This window comes from Periophthalmus magnuspinnatus, chromosome 21 (assembly GCF_009829125.3).
Source record: "Periophthalmus magnuspinnatus isolate fPerMag1 chromosome 21, fPerMag1.2.pri, whole genome shotgun sequence".
NCBI lineage: Eukaryota > Metazoa > Chordata > Actinopteri > Gobiiformes > Gobiidae > Periophthalmus > Periophthalmus magnuspinnatus.
This window is the reverse complement of record NC_047146.1, coordinates 20,105,866-20,125,806: the sequence shown is the minus strand read 5'-3', so window position 1 is coordinate 20,125,806 and position 19,941 is coordinate 20,105,866. Positions and strand designations below refer to the sequence as shown.

At 39.6% G+C, this 19,941-nt stretch overlaps 2 protein-coding genes across 2 annotated transcripts; one reads left to right on the top strand and one right to left on the bottom strand.

Moving 5' to 3' along the window:
* Positions 1-811: 811 nt before the first annotated feature.
* On the bottom strand, positions 812-7,919 carry ercc1 (excision repair cross-complementation group 1). The gene is made up of 9 exons (XM_033986387.2): positions 7,787-7,919; positions 5,984-6,307; positions 5,506-5,609; positions 4,517-4,616; positions 4,057-4,133; positions 2,651-2,750; positions 1,966-2,037; positions 1,066-1,134; positions 812-985 (listed from the first exon to the last, which is right to left on the bottom strand). The coding sequence occupies exons 1-9, from the start codon at positions 7,844-7,846 to the stop codon at positions 923-925; spliced, it is 969 nt and encodes a 322-aa protein (XP_033842278.1). The 5' UTR covers positions 7,847-7,919; the 3' UTR covers positions 812-922.
* Positions 7,920-8,226: 307 nt separating this feature from the next.
* sona (SON DNA and RNA binding protein a) lies at positions 8,227-19,738 on the top strand. Its single transcript, XM_033986383.2, has 10 exons — positions 8,227-8,419; positions 9,135-9,211; positions 9,366-9,558; positions 9,961-10,037; positions 10,138-11,760; positions 12,518-12,866; positions 13,032-13,765; positions 14,919-15,388; positions 15,728-15,812; positions 16,761-19,738. The coding sequence occupies exons 2-9, from the start codon at positions 9,187-9,189 to the stop codon at positions 15,800-15,802; spliced, it is 3,546 nt and encodes a 1,181-aa protein (XP_033842274.1). The 5' UTR covers positions 8,227-8,419; positions 9,135-9,186; the 3' UTR covers positions 15,803-15,812; positions 16,761-19,738.
* The last annotated feature ends 203 nt before the right edge of the window (positions 19,739-19,941 follow it).

Sequence of the window (19,941 nt, the reverse complement as noted above, 5' to 3'; positions counted from 1 at the left end):
TTATGCCACTCCTTCAGGCATGATTTAGTTCTCATTTTTGTGTTCTTCTTTTGAAAATACCAGATTCTGTGTAATATTTAATGTTGTTCTTCAAATGATATTAAGTTCAAATTATAAATCAAATGTTACCGTCTGACAGTTATTCTTTAAATTACTGGAGTGGTACTTTTCCTATATATATCTTTACTAATACTTGAGTAATTCTTTTACCACTACTTTATACTTCTACTCAAGTAATATTTTTTTAAGTAATGTTGTATATTATATGTGGAAATGATTTAAATTGCACATATTTTGGGCATATGTATCTGACAAATTGACACAGCCAAGTTGAAATTTCTTGCTTCAGATTGTTGACACACACACACACATATATATATATATATATATATATATATATATATATATATATATATATATATATATATATATATATATATATATATATATATATATATATATATATATATATATATATATATATATATATACACACACACATACACACATATACATACATACATATATTATATTTGAGAAAACAAGATCAGGCTGAAAATTGGCCTGAAAATTGATATTTTGCTTTAGGACTATGCATAAAATTCAACTTAACTGATCAAACCGGCTCATGAGCCTGAATGTGCCAGGCGCAAAATGAAAATCTATAGTAAAGTTTGTTTGCCTTATCTTGTTACCCAATAGCACCAACTGTTGTTTCTCTGTTTTTCATGAGAGTTTCCAGTCAAGAACAACTTTTGACAAATTCAAAGTTTTATACAAAAATATGTATTTGCATGTTGCACACAGTTTAAAGTAACAAGTACACAAAACAGGTTTATTAAATTAAATTACAACGTAACAATCCAGATAAAAAATTGTTCAAGAAATGTTTGTATTTTTTCTTATTATGAAAATGTTCATCTCAACCATCTTTAGTCTTTGATTTGAGGAATGGCTTGTGTAGAACGTCATGCAGTCTTCTTGCCTGTATTTTGTAAAAAAAAAAAAAAAAAAAAGTTTTTTTTTTTTTACTTTTCATAAAATATTTGACAGTGTTTTTCTGACCTTCTGAGGGCCGAGGCCTGGGCAGAGGACCAAGTCTTCCTTTGAGGCATTGATGATTCCTTCTACAGACTAGAAATGTGAAGAAAAATACAACATCAGTGCACCAAGTCAACTTTTTGGTGAAAATGTTGTTGTTGCTTTGCCTGAAATGTTCTTAAGTGTGGCACTGGTTTTACAGCTACAAAATAGTTGAAAAACCCACCTCCACACCTCTGACCTGTAACTTAGTCTAGTGGCGTCACATATATACATTTAATGCCATACTGTGGAATACTCCAGGTAAAGCAATCTCCACTGAGACAAGCAGGTGACCCTCCACATGAAATGCTACATAGTACACCTTTAATAAAAGGAGACATTTCCCATGTTATAACTTTAAATGAAGTACATGTACGGAAAATTTTGTGAAATTTCTGTGAGCTACAAGTACTAGACGCAAACATGCTAGAGGAGTCCGTTTGTTCATGGTTAAGACAATTTAATGAGCAGAATAACTCTTGTTAAAGAAACTGTAGCCTGTGCTCTTACTGTTAAAAAAGTACCAATCACAACTGAACCTGGTTTGCCAGTACCTTAACCTGCAGTTCTTTTAGAAAGGTGACAGTTGCATGCGAGATTACACAAACATGCATGAGTGAAGCAAAAGAAAGATGATATTTTTGACAAGAAAAATCCCTTATAAAATAGTTAAACACATAGATAAAGTCAGTTTAGAATAGAATCCGGCCCTCAAAGTCCTGTTGTTCTCCTCTCCACCGGACACCAGACTGGTCACCCGTGACACAATGGACATTTGTTTTTGTATAACTAAATTATTGTTTATCTGTAAAATAAGCAACATCTTTTGTAACTCCCTGTCAGTCTCTACACTCTTGAACCATAGGTTGTAACAACACTTACAGAGAAGGTGGACAGCAGCGTGATGGCATCGGTTTTATTGATGGACTTCACCGTGGTCATACAGTCTGTTACCTTCAAACAAACACAAAACAATGTGAGCACTTGTGTTCGCATCTGGATGGTTGGTGAATTAGGCTCAGCTCTCATTTAAAAAGGGGATATTTTACGTCTATGGGCTATTAACTACTAACATGTAACATATTTAGATCACCATGTGACCTTTTATTATTTTGAAAATGCAAAATTTGCCAAAAACAATGTATTAACGTGTTTTATAGGTTTATAGGTTTCACTTGCATTTTTTTTCACTCTACAGAGGGCTGTCACATTACAACTGATGTGCATCCCACTAATGAAACTGCTGCACATCGCATCAGGTTTGTGAAGCTTTAGCGTATTATTTTGTTTCACGGTTTTGTATATTTATGGAGAATTGTCGTGTGGGAGCCTGGATGATGTAGGCTTGTGGGCTGAGCATTGGACAAACTTTACAGCTAACCGTCAGGAGGGTTCAGATAGGGCCCAGGAGAGATTTAAATTTCTAAATTCCTCAAACATGCATGATTGACAAATACCTGGCATGTTTTTGATGAGGGAAAGTTATAACATGATAGAAAGCTCCAAAAGTCGATTTTGCATAATCCCCCCTCTTTATTTTCTAAGGAAACCACTCCTTCAAACAAACCTTAGACAAGTAGTTCTTCTCCACTTGCTCCTTTAGCAGGTCAGCAGGCTTCTTCTCATAGGACTTGTACGTTTCCAAGTACCGTCCTGCTTCTTCTGGACTGAGCACAGAAAAGAAACGTAAATAAAAGCACTTGCAACTGATCAACATTCTCTGTGGATGTGATGCTAACTAGAGGCTCTGCTGTCAGAAGCTTTATTAGACTTTAATCTGAGTTTTATTTTAATACAATGATGGATTCAAAATATATATTCAAGTTATATTATGTTATCTCACTGTTCATTTTAAAGGTACTGTAATGTAATGTTCACTCTTTATTTAGTCATTATATTCAACTATGTAAACTATGTAATCTGCACTAATGTTTGTTCTTGAGTCTTGCAGAAAATGTCTTTTGAAAGTGCAGGATCCCACGGGAAGAAGGTCACTGTGAAACCTAAAACAGAAACATCATGGGAGGATGTTTTGTGGAAAGAGTGACCTTCTGGAAATGCAAAAACAGAATATATTTCTCTGTGAATTTCGTCATATGTTTTTACACTGCTTGCAAAGTATATGCCCCCCCCCTTTCAGAGTATGTGTATGTGTATGTAACTAGGGTTTCCTAATTTTAATAAAAGAGGAGAAAGACGGTCTGGGCCCCAGAGAGGGTGGTGATTTGTAACTGGGTTTTTTTGCCTCTCCCCTCTTTCTCCTCAATATTGAAATAATCTCTCTTGTCTTCTCTTCTCTTTTGAACTGTAATATAGGTTGTGAACCTATCATACAATCTGACACGAAAGAGTTGACTTAGCTGAACTACAACAGGTGAGATGATATGTTCTGTTAAACAAGTCTCTCACACATAAAATTACAGTAAGGCCACTAGCATTAGCCAACAGCTTTTCAGTTAGTTTCAATCAAACACCTAAGCAGGACCATGAACGCTCATATTGATCACATGCTCCTGAAAATGTCTTGTTAAATCCATTTTGTATTTTTTCTTGGGTTTTCAGCCTACGTTTTTAAGCAAACCCTTGGACTTCTCTTGAAATTCACCATGAAGTCTCCTGAAATGGGTCAAGAAATGCCAGGAGTGCCAAGCAGTGATCAAGGCAAAGGGTGGCTTTTTTAAAGCAAAGTTTTTAGTTATTTTGAGCTTATTTTTGTTGACTACATTCCATATGTATCATTCATAGTTTTGATATCCTCAGTGAGAATCTAGAATGTAAATAATCATGGAAATAAAGAAGAAATGTACAAGAAAAAGTCTGTCCAAACTTTTGACTGGTAGTGTATGTTGGCATAATTCTACGAAGGCGTACCAAAGCAAAGGTGACCAGTGGTACTTTAGAAAAAACTACCAAATGCATAGTGAAGAACGTTAAATATAAAAGCACCAGCCTAAAGCAGATACAAGCTCTCACCTCCAGGCCAGGACCAGAGTGCAGTCGGCCATGATGCAGATTCTGGCCAGCTCCTTCAGGGCGTGGTGAGGGTCTTTCTGAGAACAAGATGAAAACATGAACAGAGGAATGTTTGGAAACCCCAACCAGACTCATTACAGTGGAAAGCAAATGTAGTTATATTCTTTGCATTTTTATCAATATAATGTTGAGTTGTTTTTTTTACAATATAAAAGCATATAGTTAGTAGGGATGGGCAATATATATCGGTTCAAGTATTGGCATTGGCTGAAATTGTTACAGATATTGGCCAATACTGATGTTATTTTAACTTAAGATAAATTTGTGGGCGTCTCCATGGATTTTAAAAGTGAAATATCGGGTATCTGCAAACATCGGTTATCGGCCACAGCAGCAGGCTAACATCCCCCACCCCCCAACTTGTCATGTGCACTTTAACTTGTCTTGTGTGTGGACTCACCACATCCACCAGCAGCAGCAGCACTCTCAGGACAAAACTGGAGCCGAGCTGTTTGAGGCGCTCATGGATGTAGTTGGGGTTCAGGTTGTGATATCGTAGACTGCACATTCAACACAAAATGCTGGTTATTGCACTTGACATGGTTTAGTCCTGTTTGATCCTCGTCTAGTCCTGATGTAGGCTTCGTTTGGTCCAGTTCTAGACGAGGTTTAGTCCCAACTGAATTTGGTGTGTGGGTGTGTACATTTATAACAGTGTGGGGATCAAATACACACTGACTTCATTGGGGCATCCTTTATTATTAGATCAAAAACATGATTTAAAGTTCACATATGGGTTAAAATAGGTTAAGGTTAGTCAAGTTAGTCAAGACTATGGTTAATGTTAGGATCAGTCCCCATATGAATGCAAGTCAATGTAATGTTTCCAAGAAACATGGAAAACCACCATGAAATTTGTGAATTTTGATAATCCATGGAAAGATACATTTCATTATATAAATATTATTTCTGAAGTTATTCATTGATATCATGTATATTTTTTTTTATCTTGTATTACACATTTTTTTCAATTTCTGATAAGACTACCTTTAGAGCACATATGTCAAACTCAAGGCCCGTGGGCCAAATGTGGCCCTCCACATCATTTTATGTGGCTCTCGACAGGGTAAATTAGAAGGTGTGATGGTCTTAAAATGTCATTTTATCAGGCGATGCACAGTTACACAGCCATATTTTTACATCTAGCAAAATGCATACACAATATTTGGATCTTGAATATGTAATAAATACAGAAATAGTTAATTAACAAGTTTAAAAAGTAGTTAGATTTATGTTACATCTGGCCCTTTGAGAGTAGCCATTTTGCTGATGTGGCCCTCGGTGAAAATGTGTTTGACACCCCTGCTTTAGAGGAATGTTCAGAATGACAGCTTATAAGTCATTTAAAAATGATTAACCAAACAATGTGGGAAAAAAGCAAAAAATCACCTGAGAAAGAGGGCGCAGGTGGTCTGGCCCAGGACATAGTCTGGTACCACTTCTCCAAACTCCCACGGGACGCTTCGCACATACTTCAGAATGGGATTTCCCCTCTAACAAATAAAACAAAAATCATGAAACAGCACTGGAGTACTTAAATGTTTATACCACTCTGCACATGCATTACTGAAAAAACAAATCTGACTACACGAGAAATGGGTGATATATCGGTTCGAGTATCATAAGAGTGATATAGATTCTTCAATATCGGTATTGGTCGATATCAATACCAATATTTTTGAGCTATCCCATTCTCTGTTCCGGCCCATCGTTAAATTGATTAAGTTGAGTTAAGGCTTGACACATAACGGACGGAGTGGTGACTGATTTTCCTCCCTATTTTTTCTTCAGTTAAGAGCAGAATGGAAATTTATCAAAAGTCACTTGAGTCTGTGCCACTGTGTATCTCTCACAAATATGAAATTACCTGACGTGGACTGACAATAATGCTGCTCCCAGACCCCACTGGCTTTGGCCCCAGATTTTGGACTAAACTGGACTTCTGGACTCCCTCATCCTTTGCCTCGTCAGTGGTTTTGATGCAGTCCTCAAGTATCTCACCACCTTTCTGTGCAGAAGATGCTGAGCTATGGGCTTCAGAAGGGTCTCCAGGCCTGGGCAGCTTGGAGGAGGGTCCGTCTGTGGAACTGTTCTTGTTTTGGACTACATACTCTGCATAGGACAGGGGCTGTGCTGTAGTTGCACTGTTGGTGTCTTCATTATTTGAAGACAACTTGAATTGTGGCTTTGGCTGCAATAGGAACATAAAGAAGAATGAACATTTCAGTATAAACAAATTTGCAGATTACAGATTTTGTTATTGTAATTAAGTATGCAGTTATCATATGATTTAAGATAGGACTGCACAATATGACAAAAAAACAAACAAAAAAACAACGACAAAACTTGGTGTTCTAATTCCAAACTTGATTTCGATACTAAGGAATAGACTAGGTTCCAATACCACAATGACAATAAAAAACACACTAGACACAAAAAAGTAATTTCTAACATTAAATCATTGTACTTTCTTTTATATTATATGGTCTTATATCCATGTAATCCCTCAGTCGTCCAGGTAGGTACTTCAGTAGTCTATGGGCGTACTCTAGTCTTGATGGTCTTATACTTGTTCTGATACAGCTCAAAGTCATTCTCAAGCTCAGGAATGGTTCATGTCTGTCCTGTGAATGTGACTTTTTTTTTTTTTTTTTTTTTAGCTCAAAGCAGTATCTGGTTTCAATACTAGTTATAGAATATATTTTTTTTTTGGAATAATATCAGATTTTTGATACTTTTGACAAACCAAGTCTAATATCGTGATTTTTGATTACATTTGACTCTATTATTACAAACTAATAAAAAACGATTTTCAATATTAATTTTCTAAATGTAATAAATCATGAATTATTTCCTCCCATGTTTTCCCTCTGCTCCAAACCACATGCTTTTACTGACAAAAGATTGGCTTTAGCCCTCTCCATTAAAAAGACCAAAGCTGATCACTGATCAATAGAAATGCCTGAATCTCAGGTAAAATTTGATTAATTTGCATAGACAGTCTTAAGGGTTTGGTCAAAACAATAGTGAATCCAGATATGAATTTAACTAGTTTAAAACCAGGATCAATAGACATACATAAATACTAGGGAGTACTTCTGTAGACACATTACCTGCTATTTCTTGTTGTCCATATATTGTGCTGTATAACCATAGTGAAGAGTCATTTATGCATAACAGTTGTTTTTTTGCACTACTTGGTAGCCATTTTATTTGAACTCAATTTAGTAGTTTGAAGCTAAACAATGATTCAATTGTGCACCATGTAACTTTTTAGGGGTAAGGTCCGTCAATTGCTTATCTCTGTGGAAATATTACTGCTTTGCCTGAAATGTTCCACAGTATGGCATTAAACTCTTCTGTCTTGTATTTATGCACTCGTTTTTATTGTTCATAAATTGCTTTAAATACATGTGGAATAAAGGCAAATAAATAACATCTCCATGGAGACAAGCATGTGCCGAACCCTTCACCAGAAAGGTTACACAGTACACCTTTAAATTTCATAATGTAACACACTGACGTGTAATTGCAGCGCTCATTTATGTAGACAATGTGTTTTAAAGAGTTATAGATTGGCTGCACAGCACAAAATAACAAAAGTATGGTGTTACTCTGATCGGTAAAATAACCCATGTTTAACCATAACCCTGACGCACAGAAGACGCACCGGGGTTCTTTCTTTGGTGAACGCGCTGTCGTCCAGGTTGATGTGGAATCTTTTCTTCATATTTTGAGTAAATTAGCACTAAAAGCGCTCAATTTCAAGCTCCAGCTGTCGCACATTTCCGCTCTTGGTTGACTTCCGGGTTTTTGAAAATACTTTAGCACGTGACATTTAAAATATGGATTTTAGGAAAGATAAATATGTTGAAACGTACTTTGCGTTGTTAGAAAGTTGATATTTTATTACTATTTAAGCCAATTCTACTAAGTACGAAGGGAAACATGTGTCATGATGGTTCTGTTATATATTTAAGTTTATTTTTAACTACACTACTCTTAACAATTGTGCAAATCTCATACGTCTGAAGTGACCCCATTTGAAGCGGGCAAATATCTTGATGAAAATGCATTAGTTCTTAAAGAATAGCAGTGGCGTACGCTCGTGTGCCGTTGCCGTGGAAACAGCGACGCCAGCGTTCGAACCGTCCCGCGGGGCATTGTGGGATACTCTTTCTGAATCATGGCGGATGCGTTAGCTGGAGGCTAATGTGAGCGGTTAGCGTGTGCACAGTGTTCGTACAAGTTTGGCGCCTGGTGTCCGGTGGTTCTCGTTCAGTGTTGTGTGTGCACATTCTGGGTACGTATATAAACCGTCCATTACCCCGTTAGACATAAGGGACAGTACGACTAACGGATAGCAGCTAAAGTAAATAAAGCGTATGTTAGCTAGGTAGCATGCTTTCGTAGCTACTATGAATTGTTGAATGAACTACTGAAACACACTTGCACAACTTTGTTCTGCTTATATTTTGTGACTGGTTTCAAATAATACAGAGTCAATTCGTTGAAGAGAAACAGGCGTGTAAAGCATGTAATAGTTAGACTATCAGTAGATAAGCTAACCCAGGGCTCACACGAGAGCAGGCTGAATGAAGGCTGCAAACAACAGCGCAGGCCTGTATTACACGTTTGTTCATGGCCAAATCTTTGTTTACTACTACCATCAGCAGCTCAGTATGAAGTGAACTATATGCCACGGAAGAGTGTATTAAAGCTGGTATCACGGGTGGTACTGCACTGCTGATCATCCATGACAATAATCAATAGGCCCTAAAAGAAAGTGGATTTGTCGACCTCTGTGAGCCACCGTGTTTGTGGTTAAAGAGAAACGATAAACTCCAGAGAGGATAGTGAAGTGGAGTAAAGGGTTGGCAGAAGTTAATTTATGATTTAATTTTATTATTTCATCCATTGTTTGTTAGAATGTTACATTGTCTTACACCTACAGAACATAAGATTTGTAGTTGGATTGGTGAGTTGATTTGAACATTCTTGCTTGTTGCTTTTCTCAGTGCGGCACTGGGTTTGCTCAGAAAGAAAGGGACCTGGGACCGAGGTGCTGCCATGGAAAGTGCAGAGGTTCTGTCAGGTGAGGACATTTATAGCAGTAACAGTATGATCTGGACTAACTGATGCAGATTTCATTATTTCCAAAATTGCATCTTCAATCAACAGTGTTTTTGTCAGAATAAGTGTGTGTAATACTTGTAATACTAATAATGTGGTTCTTTTCCATGGTGTAGGAGAAGAAGAGTCCCCTGAAAAGGGTGACTCCAAAGTGGATGAACTGCCACACAAGAAAAACAAAAAGCACAGAAAACACAAAAGTAAGAAGAAGAAGAGAAGGAGGAAAGATGAGAAGGAAAGCAGCTCAGAATCAGCAGATTCAGAAAAAGAGGCACCTCCACAGAGACCAGTCCGGACAACACGGGCCAGGTAAGAAACTGTGAAGCACCATTACCATTAGGGCTAATCTTAAAATTGCTTTACAGACTCATTAAAGGCTCTCAAAGACCTACACTGTAGTCATCATTAATTCACTTAACACTCAGTGGTGGTAAGCTACTATTGTAGCCACAACTGCCCTGGGACAGACTGACAGAAGTGAGGCTGCCAATCTATGTCATTGGCTCCTACGACCACCACCAACACTCAGTCACACACCATTCATACCTGGACACTGACAGTCACAACAGTTCCCAAATGAACTAATTCAAGAAAGTTTATCATAACAGAAGGCAGTTTATGAATAATACTGTGATTTATTTATATACACATGTTTCTCTCAATTTTGTTGGATATTTTAAACAAATAAAATACCTGCATGTTACGTTACAGTGCACGGCTGGCAGCTGCTGCAGGAACATTAGAACAGGCAGTGTCGAAGGGGGGCAGCAAAAAGCCTGTCACTTCAGGTAATTTCTATATTTTTGCAGTCATGTTTTTGCTGTTTGAAATGAATGATCACCCATCTCTTTAAAAAGGTATGCTTTAACATGTTTACTATCTTCAAAGATCGAGCTGAAGGAGACTCCAAAACCAAAAAGCACAAAAAACATGCAGGCAAAAAGAAAAAGAAAAAAAGAAAGAAGGATGAAAAGCAGGAGAAAAAGTCACCCTCTTGTTCTCCATCTGAGAGCAGTTCAGCATCAGGCTCAGACTCTGAGGATGACGGGGTGAAGGATCCTGAAGATACTAAAGTCTGCCTTGACCTTCCAGAAACAGTGTCCAAGCCGAACAGCCAGGAGGAAGCTGAAAAAGAGGTCCCCATGCTAACCAAGTCTGAGCTACCGGAGATGATAAAAGAGGAGATCTCGGATAAGACCCTTTCTCCTTCTGTGCCAAAGGACAGCAGCACCAATGGAACACAAGCAGAAGTTGGGCTTATGTCCATCGTAGAGGATGAGGACATAAAACCCATCGCTGAGGTGGAAAAGGAGGAGAGCTGTCCTGAAGAAGGATCATTTAGTCATTCCCATGCTCTTCCAGATATCATCCCCAAACAGGAAGGTTCTGCATTCAGGGATAACCAGTGTCTGAAACCGCAGGATAATCTACAGCAAATTCTCCCCGAATGCAAATCCATCAGGTCTCCAACCCCACCCACTGGCTTAGATGTCAAGCAATCCGAGCTTTGCGAGGAACAATCTGCATCCAATTGTGAAAGTTTACAACAGTCTATTGTAGATGAAAAAAAGATTGATGATCAACCAAAAAGCCCCTCTCCACCTTTAAAGGAAATGTCTGAAAAGAGTTCTCGATCTCGCTCAACATCACCTAAAAGTCCCCCTAAAAGCAGGCCATCTCCTTCTCCTAAACCACTGAAAAGGGACCTTTCACACTCCCGCTCAAGTTCCCGTTCCATCACACCCAAGAAGAAAGTGTCCAAGTCTCCCAGGTCCAAACGGATTTCTGTGTCACCCAAACGCCGCAGAAGTTCCCCTTCGCCAAAAAAGGAGAAGGTGAGATCTCCCAAGCGCAGTAACCGAAGGTCTTCCTCACGCTCTCCCAGGAGAAGTCAAAGATCTAAGTCTAGGTCTCGTGGCAGAGGAAAGAGATCTCGGAGTCGTACACCTAAACGCACCGGAGCAGGTCGACGCTCGCGCTCAGTCACAAGGCTCCGAAGATCTCTCTCCAGATCGCGACGTGGTGCTCGTAGATCCAGGACACGTTCCCTGGACAGACGGGTCGGTGGTAAGCGCTCAAGATCCACCTCCAGACATCGCAGGTCCCCACCCCCAAGGTCCAGAAGATCTCGCTCTCGCTCCACACACAGGGCCAGGAGGTCCAGATCACGCTCCATTACAAAACGCAGCCATCGCTCAAGATCCAGAAGTATCCGCAGATCTCCACGCAGGAGGTCCAAATCTCGCTCACCAGCCAGGAAGCGCTCACGCACCCCCGGAAGAAGAAACAGGAGCCCAGTCCGAAAGCACCGAACAAAGTCACGCTCACCTCCAGCCAAGAGGAAGTCTAAAACACCCAAAAAGAAAAGGAACATCTCAAGATCCAGGTCCAAATCAAGTGAGGCTCAGTCTAATGGCAGCTCTCCAGCCCGCTCCAGTTCACCCTCTCCTGTCAAAGGGAAAACGCAGACTGCTCCTAAAGAAGAGGAGCTCAACGGTGAAAAAAATGAGGGTGAGTGTGGGACCTCCATTTTCTACTACTTACCGATATGTTTACTGCAGTGAGAGGATGTAAACCAGCCTATGGCGTGTAGGAGAACATTTTTGTACTGTAGATCCTTTCAGTTGCCTTGACCCACTTGCTCACATAGGAGGAACTGGGGACAACTTAGGTACTGCTTTAAAACAGATTTTCCCGTTAACAAACATAACAGTGATGTCTGACTTGATCATGACACTGGTTTTAGTAATTGTAGACAGGCTCAACTCTACAGTCTAAAAGTTTGTTTTTTGCTCATGTTTGGAACCGACAGGATTGAATGTATTTCACTCTTACCTATGTCTCAGGCCAAAGTCAGAGCTGTCCAGTCAGGTTTGTTAATTTCTGTGACATGTAAGAAATGGAGGAGCTCACGGGTCATTTAATAATTTAGAAGACCAAACTTCTTCCACCTCAGACTAACATTTAGTACTTTACATTCATTCTACTTAAGTCTTCCCTTCCTAAAAATATTGTGTGAAAAGACGCCCATAGAGCGAGTAATTGCATCCTCATTGGCAAAATGGGTTTGTTTTATCTAGCAAGCAGTGTTGGTGTTGTTTTACTAAGCCCGCTGACATTGGAGATTGGATTAGATTAGAGGTTCACCTCAGTTGATAATTCTCAACTGGTTGGGAGGACTGGTAGTCTTTGACTAGAAATTAGTCTTTTGTTTTAGTTAATTTGTGTTTTTTAACTTCATATCATTTGATGTCTTTTAATTTTGCAGCTGTCTTGAAATTAATGTCTGGTGCCGCTGCTTCCAGTTCTCAAACTGATAACACTTCAGAAAGGCTTCAAGAGAAACCTCTGGACAGCAACCAGAACAAAGAGGAGACAAGGCAGCTGACTGCACAGGAAGATGGCACATCCGCATCCATATCTGCAGCCCCCACCTCTGGTCCTGATGGCTCTAACAGTGAACAGGAGAAGTCTCCTGCTAAAAGTGAGTCCAAACCATCTCCACAGGCACAAAAGAAAGAGCTCTCCACATCGCGCTCCCCAGTGCACCGCCAGCAGCTGTCCCGATCTACCTCATCACCACGGTCTACACCCAAGCCCCGCAAGAAGGCCTCTCGGTGAGTCTTAGCTAATATCTACAAGTGGCTATTGGGATTTGATTAGTACTGATGACTGCAGCAACTTTATTCTTCCTAATGTTAATATAATATATTGCAGTGGTATTAAAATATTTTAAAATTCTTGCTTTTCATAATCATGGTTTTAAATTTGTTATTTCAAAGGTCCAAGTCTCCAGGGAGGAAGAAGTCAAAGTCTCCAACAGAAAGAAAGAAGAGGAAGTCTAAATCTAGAAGTCCTGGTCGACGAAGGAGGTCTAGTCGCTCTCCTTCCCCCGCTCGCCGCAAACGCTCCTCCTCCAAGTCTCGAACTAGGACACGCAAATCCAAGTCCAGATCTCCAGCCAGGAGAAGACGCTCACGCAGCCGCTCCATCACGGCTAGGGGAAAGAGGCGCTCTAAGTCTGCAGACCGGAGGAGGAGATCCAAAAGTAGATCCGTAGACCGAAGAAAAAGATCCAGGAGTAGGTCGGCAGACCGTAGGAAGAGGTCCAAGAGTCGGTCTGTAGACAGGAAGAAGAGATCCAAGAGTAGGTCTGTAGACAGGAAGAAAAGGTCCCAGAGCAGATCTGCAGACCGCAGGAAGAGATCCAGGAGTAGGTCCCCAGGCAGGAGGAAGCGCTCCAGGAGCCGCTCCACAGGGCGGAGCAAACGCTCACGGAGCAGGTCTGCAGGCAGGAGGAGGAGGTCCAGGTCACGGTCCACTGAGCGCAGACGCAGGTCCCGCTCCAGGGGGAGAGGTAGGAGGCCAGCCTTTCGCAGTAGCTCCTTAGACAGACGAGACCGTTGGAAGAGGGAGCCCAGTCACTCGCCCGTGCTTATTCTCCGTAACCAGCGGCGCTCAGGGTCCAGAGCTCGACGCAGCAACAGCAAGACTCCCCCTCGCATCACTGAGCTGGGTAAGGCTTCCTACTATTCCAGGTCTGAGAGACTTATTTCATTGTATTAGCTTCCAAATGAAATTCAAGTTCCTTTGTGCCTCAGTCAAAGGTCTCAGTGCATCTTAACAGGAGGACTGGTCAGGTAGGGTCAGCATATCCTGTGTCAGGACAGTTTGAGATTAATACACAGTACCCTTTTGTCCTATAGTATATGTAAGAGTTGCATTTTCATCATCTTATTTTTAATACACATTTAGAAGATTTGCATATGTAATGGGAGGTGGGAATGAAAAATATTGTGTCTAGAATAGTTAAAGTGCTTTTTTGACAGTGGAAATGCATTTAGTTGTATACACCAACAGCGAATATAAAACCCATATGACCACTGGATTGCATACCTGGACTGGACCGGAATGTACACAGGTGATGGACAAAGCCAAAATAATCTCATCATGCTGGTGTTGGCCCAAAATCTTCCAGAGGAGCACAGCCAAGTAAACATCGCTACACTGCACAGTGTTGGCCAACAAATAACTTGCCCAGCAACACATAGCCTAAGCGCTGTCAAATCTTCATTAATGAGCAACTTAGGGAAAGTTTACGCAAGTTGCAGGACTTCTCTAGCCATTCTTTTAACTTCATTGCAGTTCTTTGGCAAAGATGGAGGCAGCAGCCTTTAGCTTTGTGGTAAAACCAAGCTAAAGACTGCTGCCTCTTGACTCTTTTGACACTCAAGACAAGAAAAAATATTTTTAATCTCACTGATTTTTCAGGTTAAATCAATTTAAATAAATAAAACAAAACATGTTTATAGTGTTTATTACAGTTTATAGAACCTGCTTTTGAAAACAACACAAATTTCTGCTGGCTGAATACCAGTTAATCTCTGGCCAAGCCAAAACAAACAGATTGTGCAGAGTGCGCCCTCTGCAGGATTAGCGGTGTCACGATACAGAGCACACAGCTCCTGTAACCAGGTGAGCAGCACCTAGTTATCCTTTTTTAGTTTGAATTCTAGAAATATGCACTTTTTATATGGGTGGAAATTCAGTTCATGATTTCATAAAGCCTAAAAAAGGGGCATTGAACAGGATCAATATACTTGTACAGTAATTTGTGTAATACAGTAGTTTGTGTAATAGTTTTTTAATTGTTGTTCTATGTCTTTCAGATAAGGACCAGTTGCTGGAAATTGCCAAAGCTAATGCTGCTGCCATGTGTGCCAAGGCTGGGGTGCCTATCCCTGAAAGTCTGCGTCCCAAAGCCATCCTCCAGCTACCCCTACCTACTCCCTCCCCTGCGCCGCTGTCCCTGCCTCTGCCCCTGCCCCTCCCCATGGGCATGGGGATGCCCAATATGGGTCCAATGGGCCTGCCCAGCCTACCTGGGATGCCCAGCATGTCCAACATGACCATGAGCGCCGCTATGGCGAGCATGACGGCAGCCACCATGACAGCAGCCCTAAGTAACATGGGGGCTCTGGCTGCCATGCCTCCCCTGGCTCCTCTTCCCACCATCACTAACAAACCCCCTCCCAGTCTAGCACCACCGGCCCCCTCCCTCAACCTGGACCACATTGAAGAAGCCAAGAGGAAAGTGGCTCACCAGGCTAACGTTCACACCATCAAGGAACTGACTGAGGTACTGCACAATTCATTTATTTATCATATTTTAACTACATCTAAAGTTGTAATGTCATTTTAGACCCTCACAACAACAGTTATTTGTTTGTTTGAGTACTTATACTTTGTACTGTTCTTTAATTTTTTGCTGTTCCTAATGTATATAACAGAGAAATCCTGTAATTTAATAAAAACAGACTGACTGAACTTTTTTTTTTCTTAAACTTATTTTTTTAATAAATATTAACACATAATATAAATACAGTTAACACGACACATATGCATAATTATAGTTAAAAAAAATCCTAATCCAACATGGGCCAGATTACATGTTTGAGTTGTCCCTTTGTTATTGCAGAAGTGTAAGATGATCGCCAGCAGCAAAGAGGAGATGGCCATTGCTAAACCTCACTTCTCAGATGATGAGAGCTAATCCCTGCTCGGTAAGCAATCTTCAGACTGATGTTTGCTTTTATTGTTACTTCTTACTTTATCCTCCTGTTACCTACTCTATTGACTTAGTTGTTTTTAAAAAGTAAGAAATTACATAAATATATTTCTGCTGCTGTTGTCACATGGTTTTTAATATGTCCCCACTGGTAGCAAGTGTAGCCCATTCAAAGTCACAACTCGGGCTGTAGTTGACTAAAGAAATTCTTCTTCTTCAATGCACATGTCCTGTGCATTGACTAAAGGCGGCGTGGTGTAGTACTGGCAGAAGCAATGGCACCTGACACAGCACAGTATCAGTATTTGTAGCAGTATCAGTATGTAGCACATGCCAGATATGTTTGACCTTCTGTGGCACCAAACTGCCATTTGTGATCTAGGACAAGGCATCTTTCTGTGGCATTCTGTGGCCATTACTGTTGTAGGCTTCCTTCCTTGGGATCTAGCTGCTACCCGATACCAAGTTGGGTTCAGAGCACTTTAAATCTTTTAAATTGTAGGATGATTGATTTAAAGAATTGCACAAAATCTAGATTTTAAGTTAAAGCAGGACTTGCGTTTTGTGTGCAACTTTGACTAGAGAAGAGTTTTTGGGCACCACCCAACTAATGTTGAGAAACTAAGCAGATTATACCTACAATAGTAGCTCTAATAGCAGTGAGATGCCACAAAAGCTGCCTGGATCAGAAATGGCAACTCGATGCCAGCTGGCATATCTAGCAGATACTGGGTCAGGTGCCGCATAACGTGCCACAAACCCTGGCACATGCCATGTCAAGTGCTTCATATATTGCCAGGTGACAGAAGATGGCAGCAGGCATGGAACAGCCTGCTGTTGCTCCACAATTATCAGCATCTCACACAGAAACTACTGTGTAGAAGATGCTGTTACTTATTAACTCATCTTCATAAGTCTAACAGCTTTCAATATATGTTTGCAGGGTCGACTGACGAATAGGAACAGACTGAGGGTTGGTAATGTTCCTAATCAACTCTTCACTCTACTGTGGTCTGCAGTAACCCCATGGAGCTCCATTGATGCAGAGGAAGAGTCTCATTCTCTGTTCTCCTCTTCCTCTTCTTCTTTCTGCCTCTGCTCCACTGGAGTGTAGGGCGAGACACACATGTACTGAGTGCGTGTGTGGCGCCCCCTGTCCCCACATGGCTGTACAGACCCTACTAACTGGCGGTTTTGTAAAAGATGAGTTTTAACTGAATCATTTGTAAAGCCCTGCGTAGTTCTGCCGGCAATCTGTACTTCTATCACCATGTTTAAATGTGTTTTTAGAACCTCCTGAGCAGCTCTCAGGGGTGGCACGCCAATGTTTTCACCAAACATGACTACCCTGGGTGTGTTTTTACATTAAGGCTGCAAGATATGAGCAACAAAATAATATCCAAGACCGTTGTACATTATTGAGTTAGATTTTATATATTTTAACAAATCATTTCCCCCCCGATTTGAATATATTTTGTATTATTAAAAACAAAACAAAAAATTCCAGACCATAAATAGTTTTTGTAATTTACAAAAAATAATCCTCCAAGTCCTTCCAAACCACATGCTTTTACTGACAGAGGATTAGCTGCAGACCTCTCCATGAAAAACACCCAAGCGCTCACAATTAGAAATGACTGAATCTCCATCTTGAGTAAAATGTGATTACATTTTTATAGTTTAAAAACAAAAAGTTCAAAACAATTTCATTTCTAGCTAAATTTAATGATTAGTCGAGGAAGAACCTAAGACTAAATTAGGACTAAAAAGAAAAAAAAAGTTTAGTTTTACAGAATATTGTTTGCTAATATTCCAATTCTTATGATGTATATCATGCAGCCCTAATTGGTTCACATGGTTTTTACTGCCTGACTAAAATGCCCACACAAATAAACTAATAAATCTACTGTAGAGTAATTGCTAACCTCTCTTAGACCAAAAAGCATTTGAAGCTTAGTGTTTCTGAAAATGTTTGTAGAAATTTACCTGTAAGAACCCAAATTCATACAACAGTGTGAGTAGGACTACTAGGGCTGGGTGATGTAAAAAAAAAAAAGAACAAGTTTTGTTTCTCCTCATATTGATTGATCACGATTAAAAAAATTTTACTTTTCAAAAGCATTTGGTATTGATTTCAGGAATATAAACAAAACATACTTTCAATCATGGCCATTTAAAGCTACAGTTTGAATCTTTTTAGCAAGAAAATAGACATATACAAAAGCATGTTTGTTTTTTCATTTTGGTTGTGTTTATTGCACTGAAAAACCTAGAAAAACATGCTTCCTTACTGAGTGCGGGCTTGCATCTCCACAAACCTCTGATTTGGCCTGGAGGAGGGTCTCCTCCTGTTTGTTTCCATGGAAATATTGTTCCTTTGGCAATAATCTTCCACAATAAAAAAAAACAATATCTTAATGGAGAGTGTTCTGAAGTATAGTTTTAATTTTCTATTTCCATGGAATTATTCAGGTGGCCATCTCCAGAAAGTTGCATACTGTACCTTTAATACAAAAATGTTATAATTTTCTTCTCCAAGCCACATATTTTTTACTGAGAGGATCAGCTGTAGACCTGTTCATTTATAAACACCCTGATCATTGACATCTAATTTAAATTACATGAATTGCCCAGCCCTAAAGCCTTTACACATTTACTCATTTTCTATAATCTTTTGTGGCGTCTAAAATTCTTATCCATTTTCACTCTTTCACTTTTCTTTCTTTTGATTTTATTGTGACAGTGTTTCACAGATTTCTGGTCAGACTAAGGTGGCACTTGAGTTTAGTTTGGCTTGTTTTTAATGGGGGCCAAGCCACCATAGTCTTGTCTACATGAGACATACTGGCATCTATTATTGTAAGTTGTAAAGTTTAACATTTCCCACCCATTTAAAGTTCCTATATTACACAAAATGGACTCTTGTGAGCTTTAAGCCATGTTGTAATGTTGTTACCTCCTCAAAACATATGTGGAGTTGTGTTTTATTCACAAATGTTTGAGCAATCTCTTATTATTAGTCTGTCTACATCAAAACTCTCCTCTGTTCCATCTTGTGATGTCATGTTATGATAGTTTTTAAGTCAACAGCTACAGCATACAGTTTAAAAACACAATGGAGCACTTCCTGTATTACCACATGACATCACAAGGTGGAAGAGAGTGATTTCCGTTAGAGAGAAGAACACAGCCCAAAGTTGCAGAGTTTGTGTGTTAAATATGTGTGAATGAAACAAAACAAAACTCCAGGTCTGTTTGTGATGAGGACATATTATAAATATAGACCAGAAAATAGCATAATATAGACCTTTTAAAATGAGACTATGGTGGGACAAGCGATCCATATTTGTATTTTAACTAGTCAATTCAGCATAGTATTTAGTTTAGTATATATGTTACTCATTGCATTTGTTGATCAGAAAGCACTGATTACAGTTTAAATATCTTTATGCTCTCAGTATTGTCATAAACATACAGAAGTTAATTTTGTTTTACCAATTATTGTTTAGCTTCTGGACTATGGAGGCAAAAATTTGACTATGAGGGAGGGGCAACCATAGTCTCCTCTATTAATGGGAAAAACAACAAGTGTACTGTAAAATTGATTAACAAACAAAAGCAGGGTCTGACTGGTTAAAAGTGCTTGAATTCAACTAAAAAGTAGAGTTAACCCAATCATTTAGACTTCATGTTTCAGTCTCCCTATATCTTACACTTGCACTGTTTTCTGCCCTGATCCTTATAAAACCACTAGTGTGTGAACTGTTAAGCACCCAGGGACGTCAAACCGAACATCTGCATCTCAAGTTTTCTCGCATTTTGTTTTGAATCCCTCAGATTGAAACTTTAGATTTGATTTCATTTGATGATGTTGCTTGCTTTGTACATAGCGGTGTTGGTTATTAAACTTGAAAAGAGGTGTAAATGTCTCCATTCTTCTCTCGCACCATTTTTAAATCAATAGTTTGGTTCTGTGATGACAACATTGTATTTAGCCACAGGTGACAAAAGACCACTGCATATAGGGGAAGTGAGCATGTACGTGTGTATTCATGGGGTTCTGTCTGCTTGAAGCTTGTCATAGGAATAAGTTTGGCAATTAGTTGATGGACTCTCACGTGGCT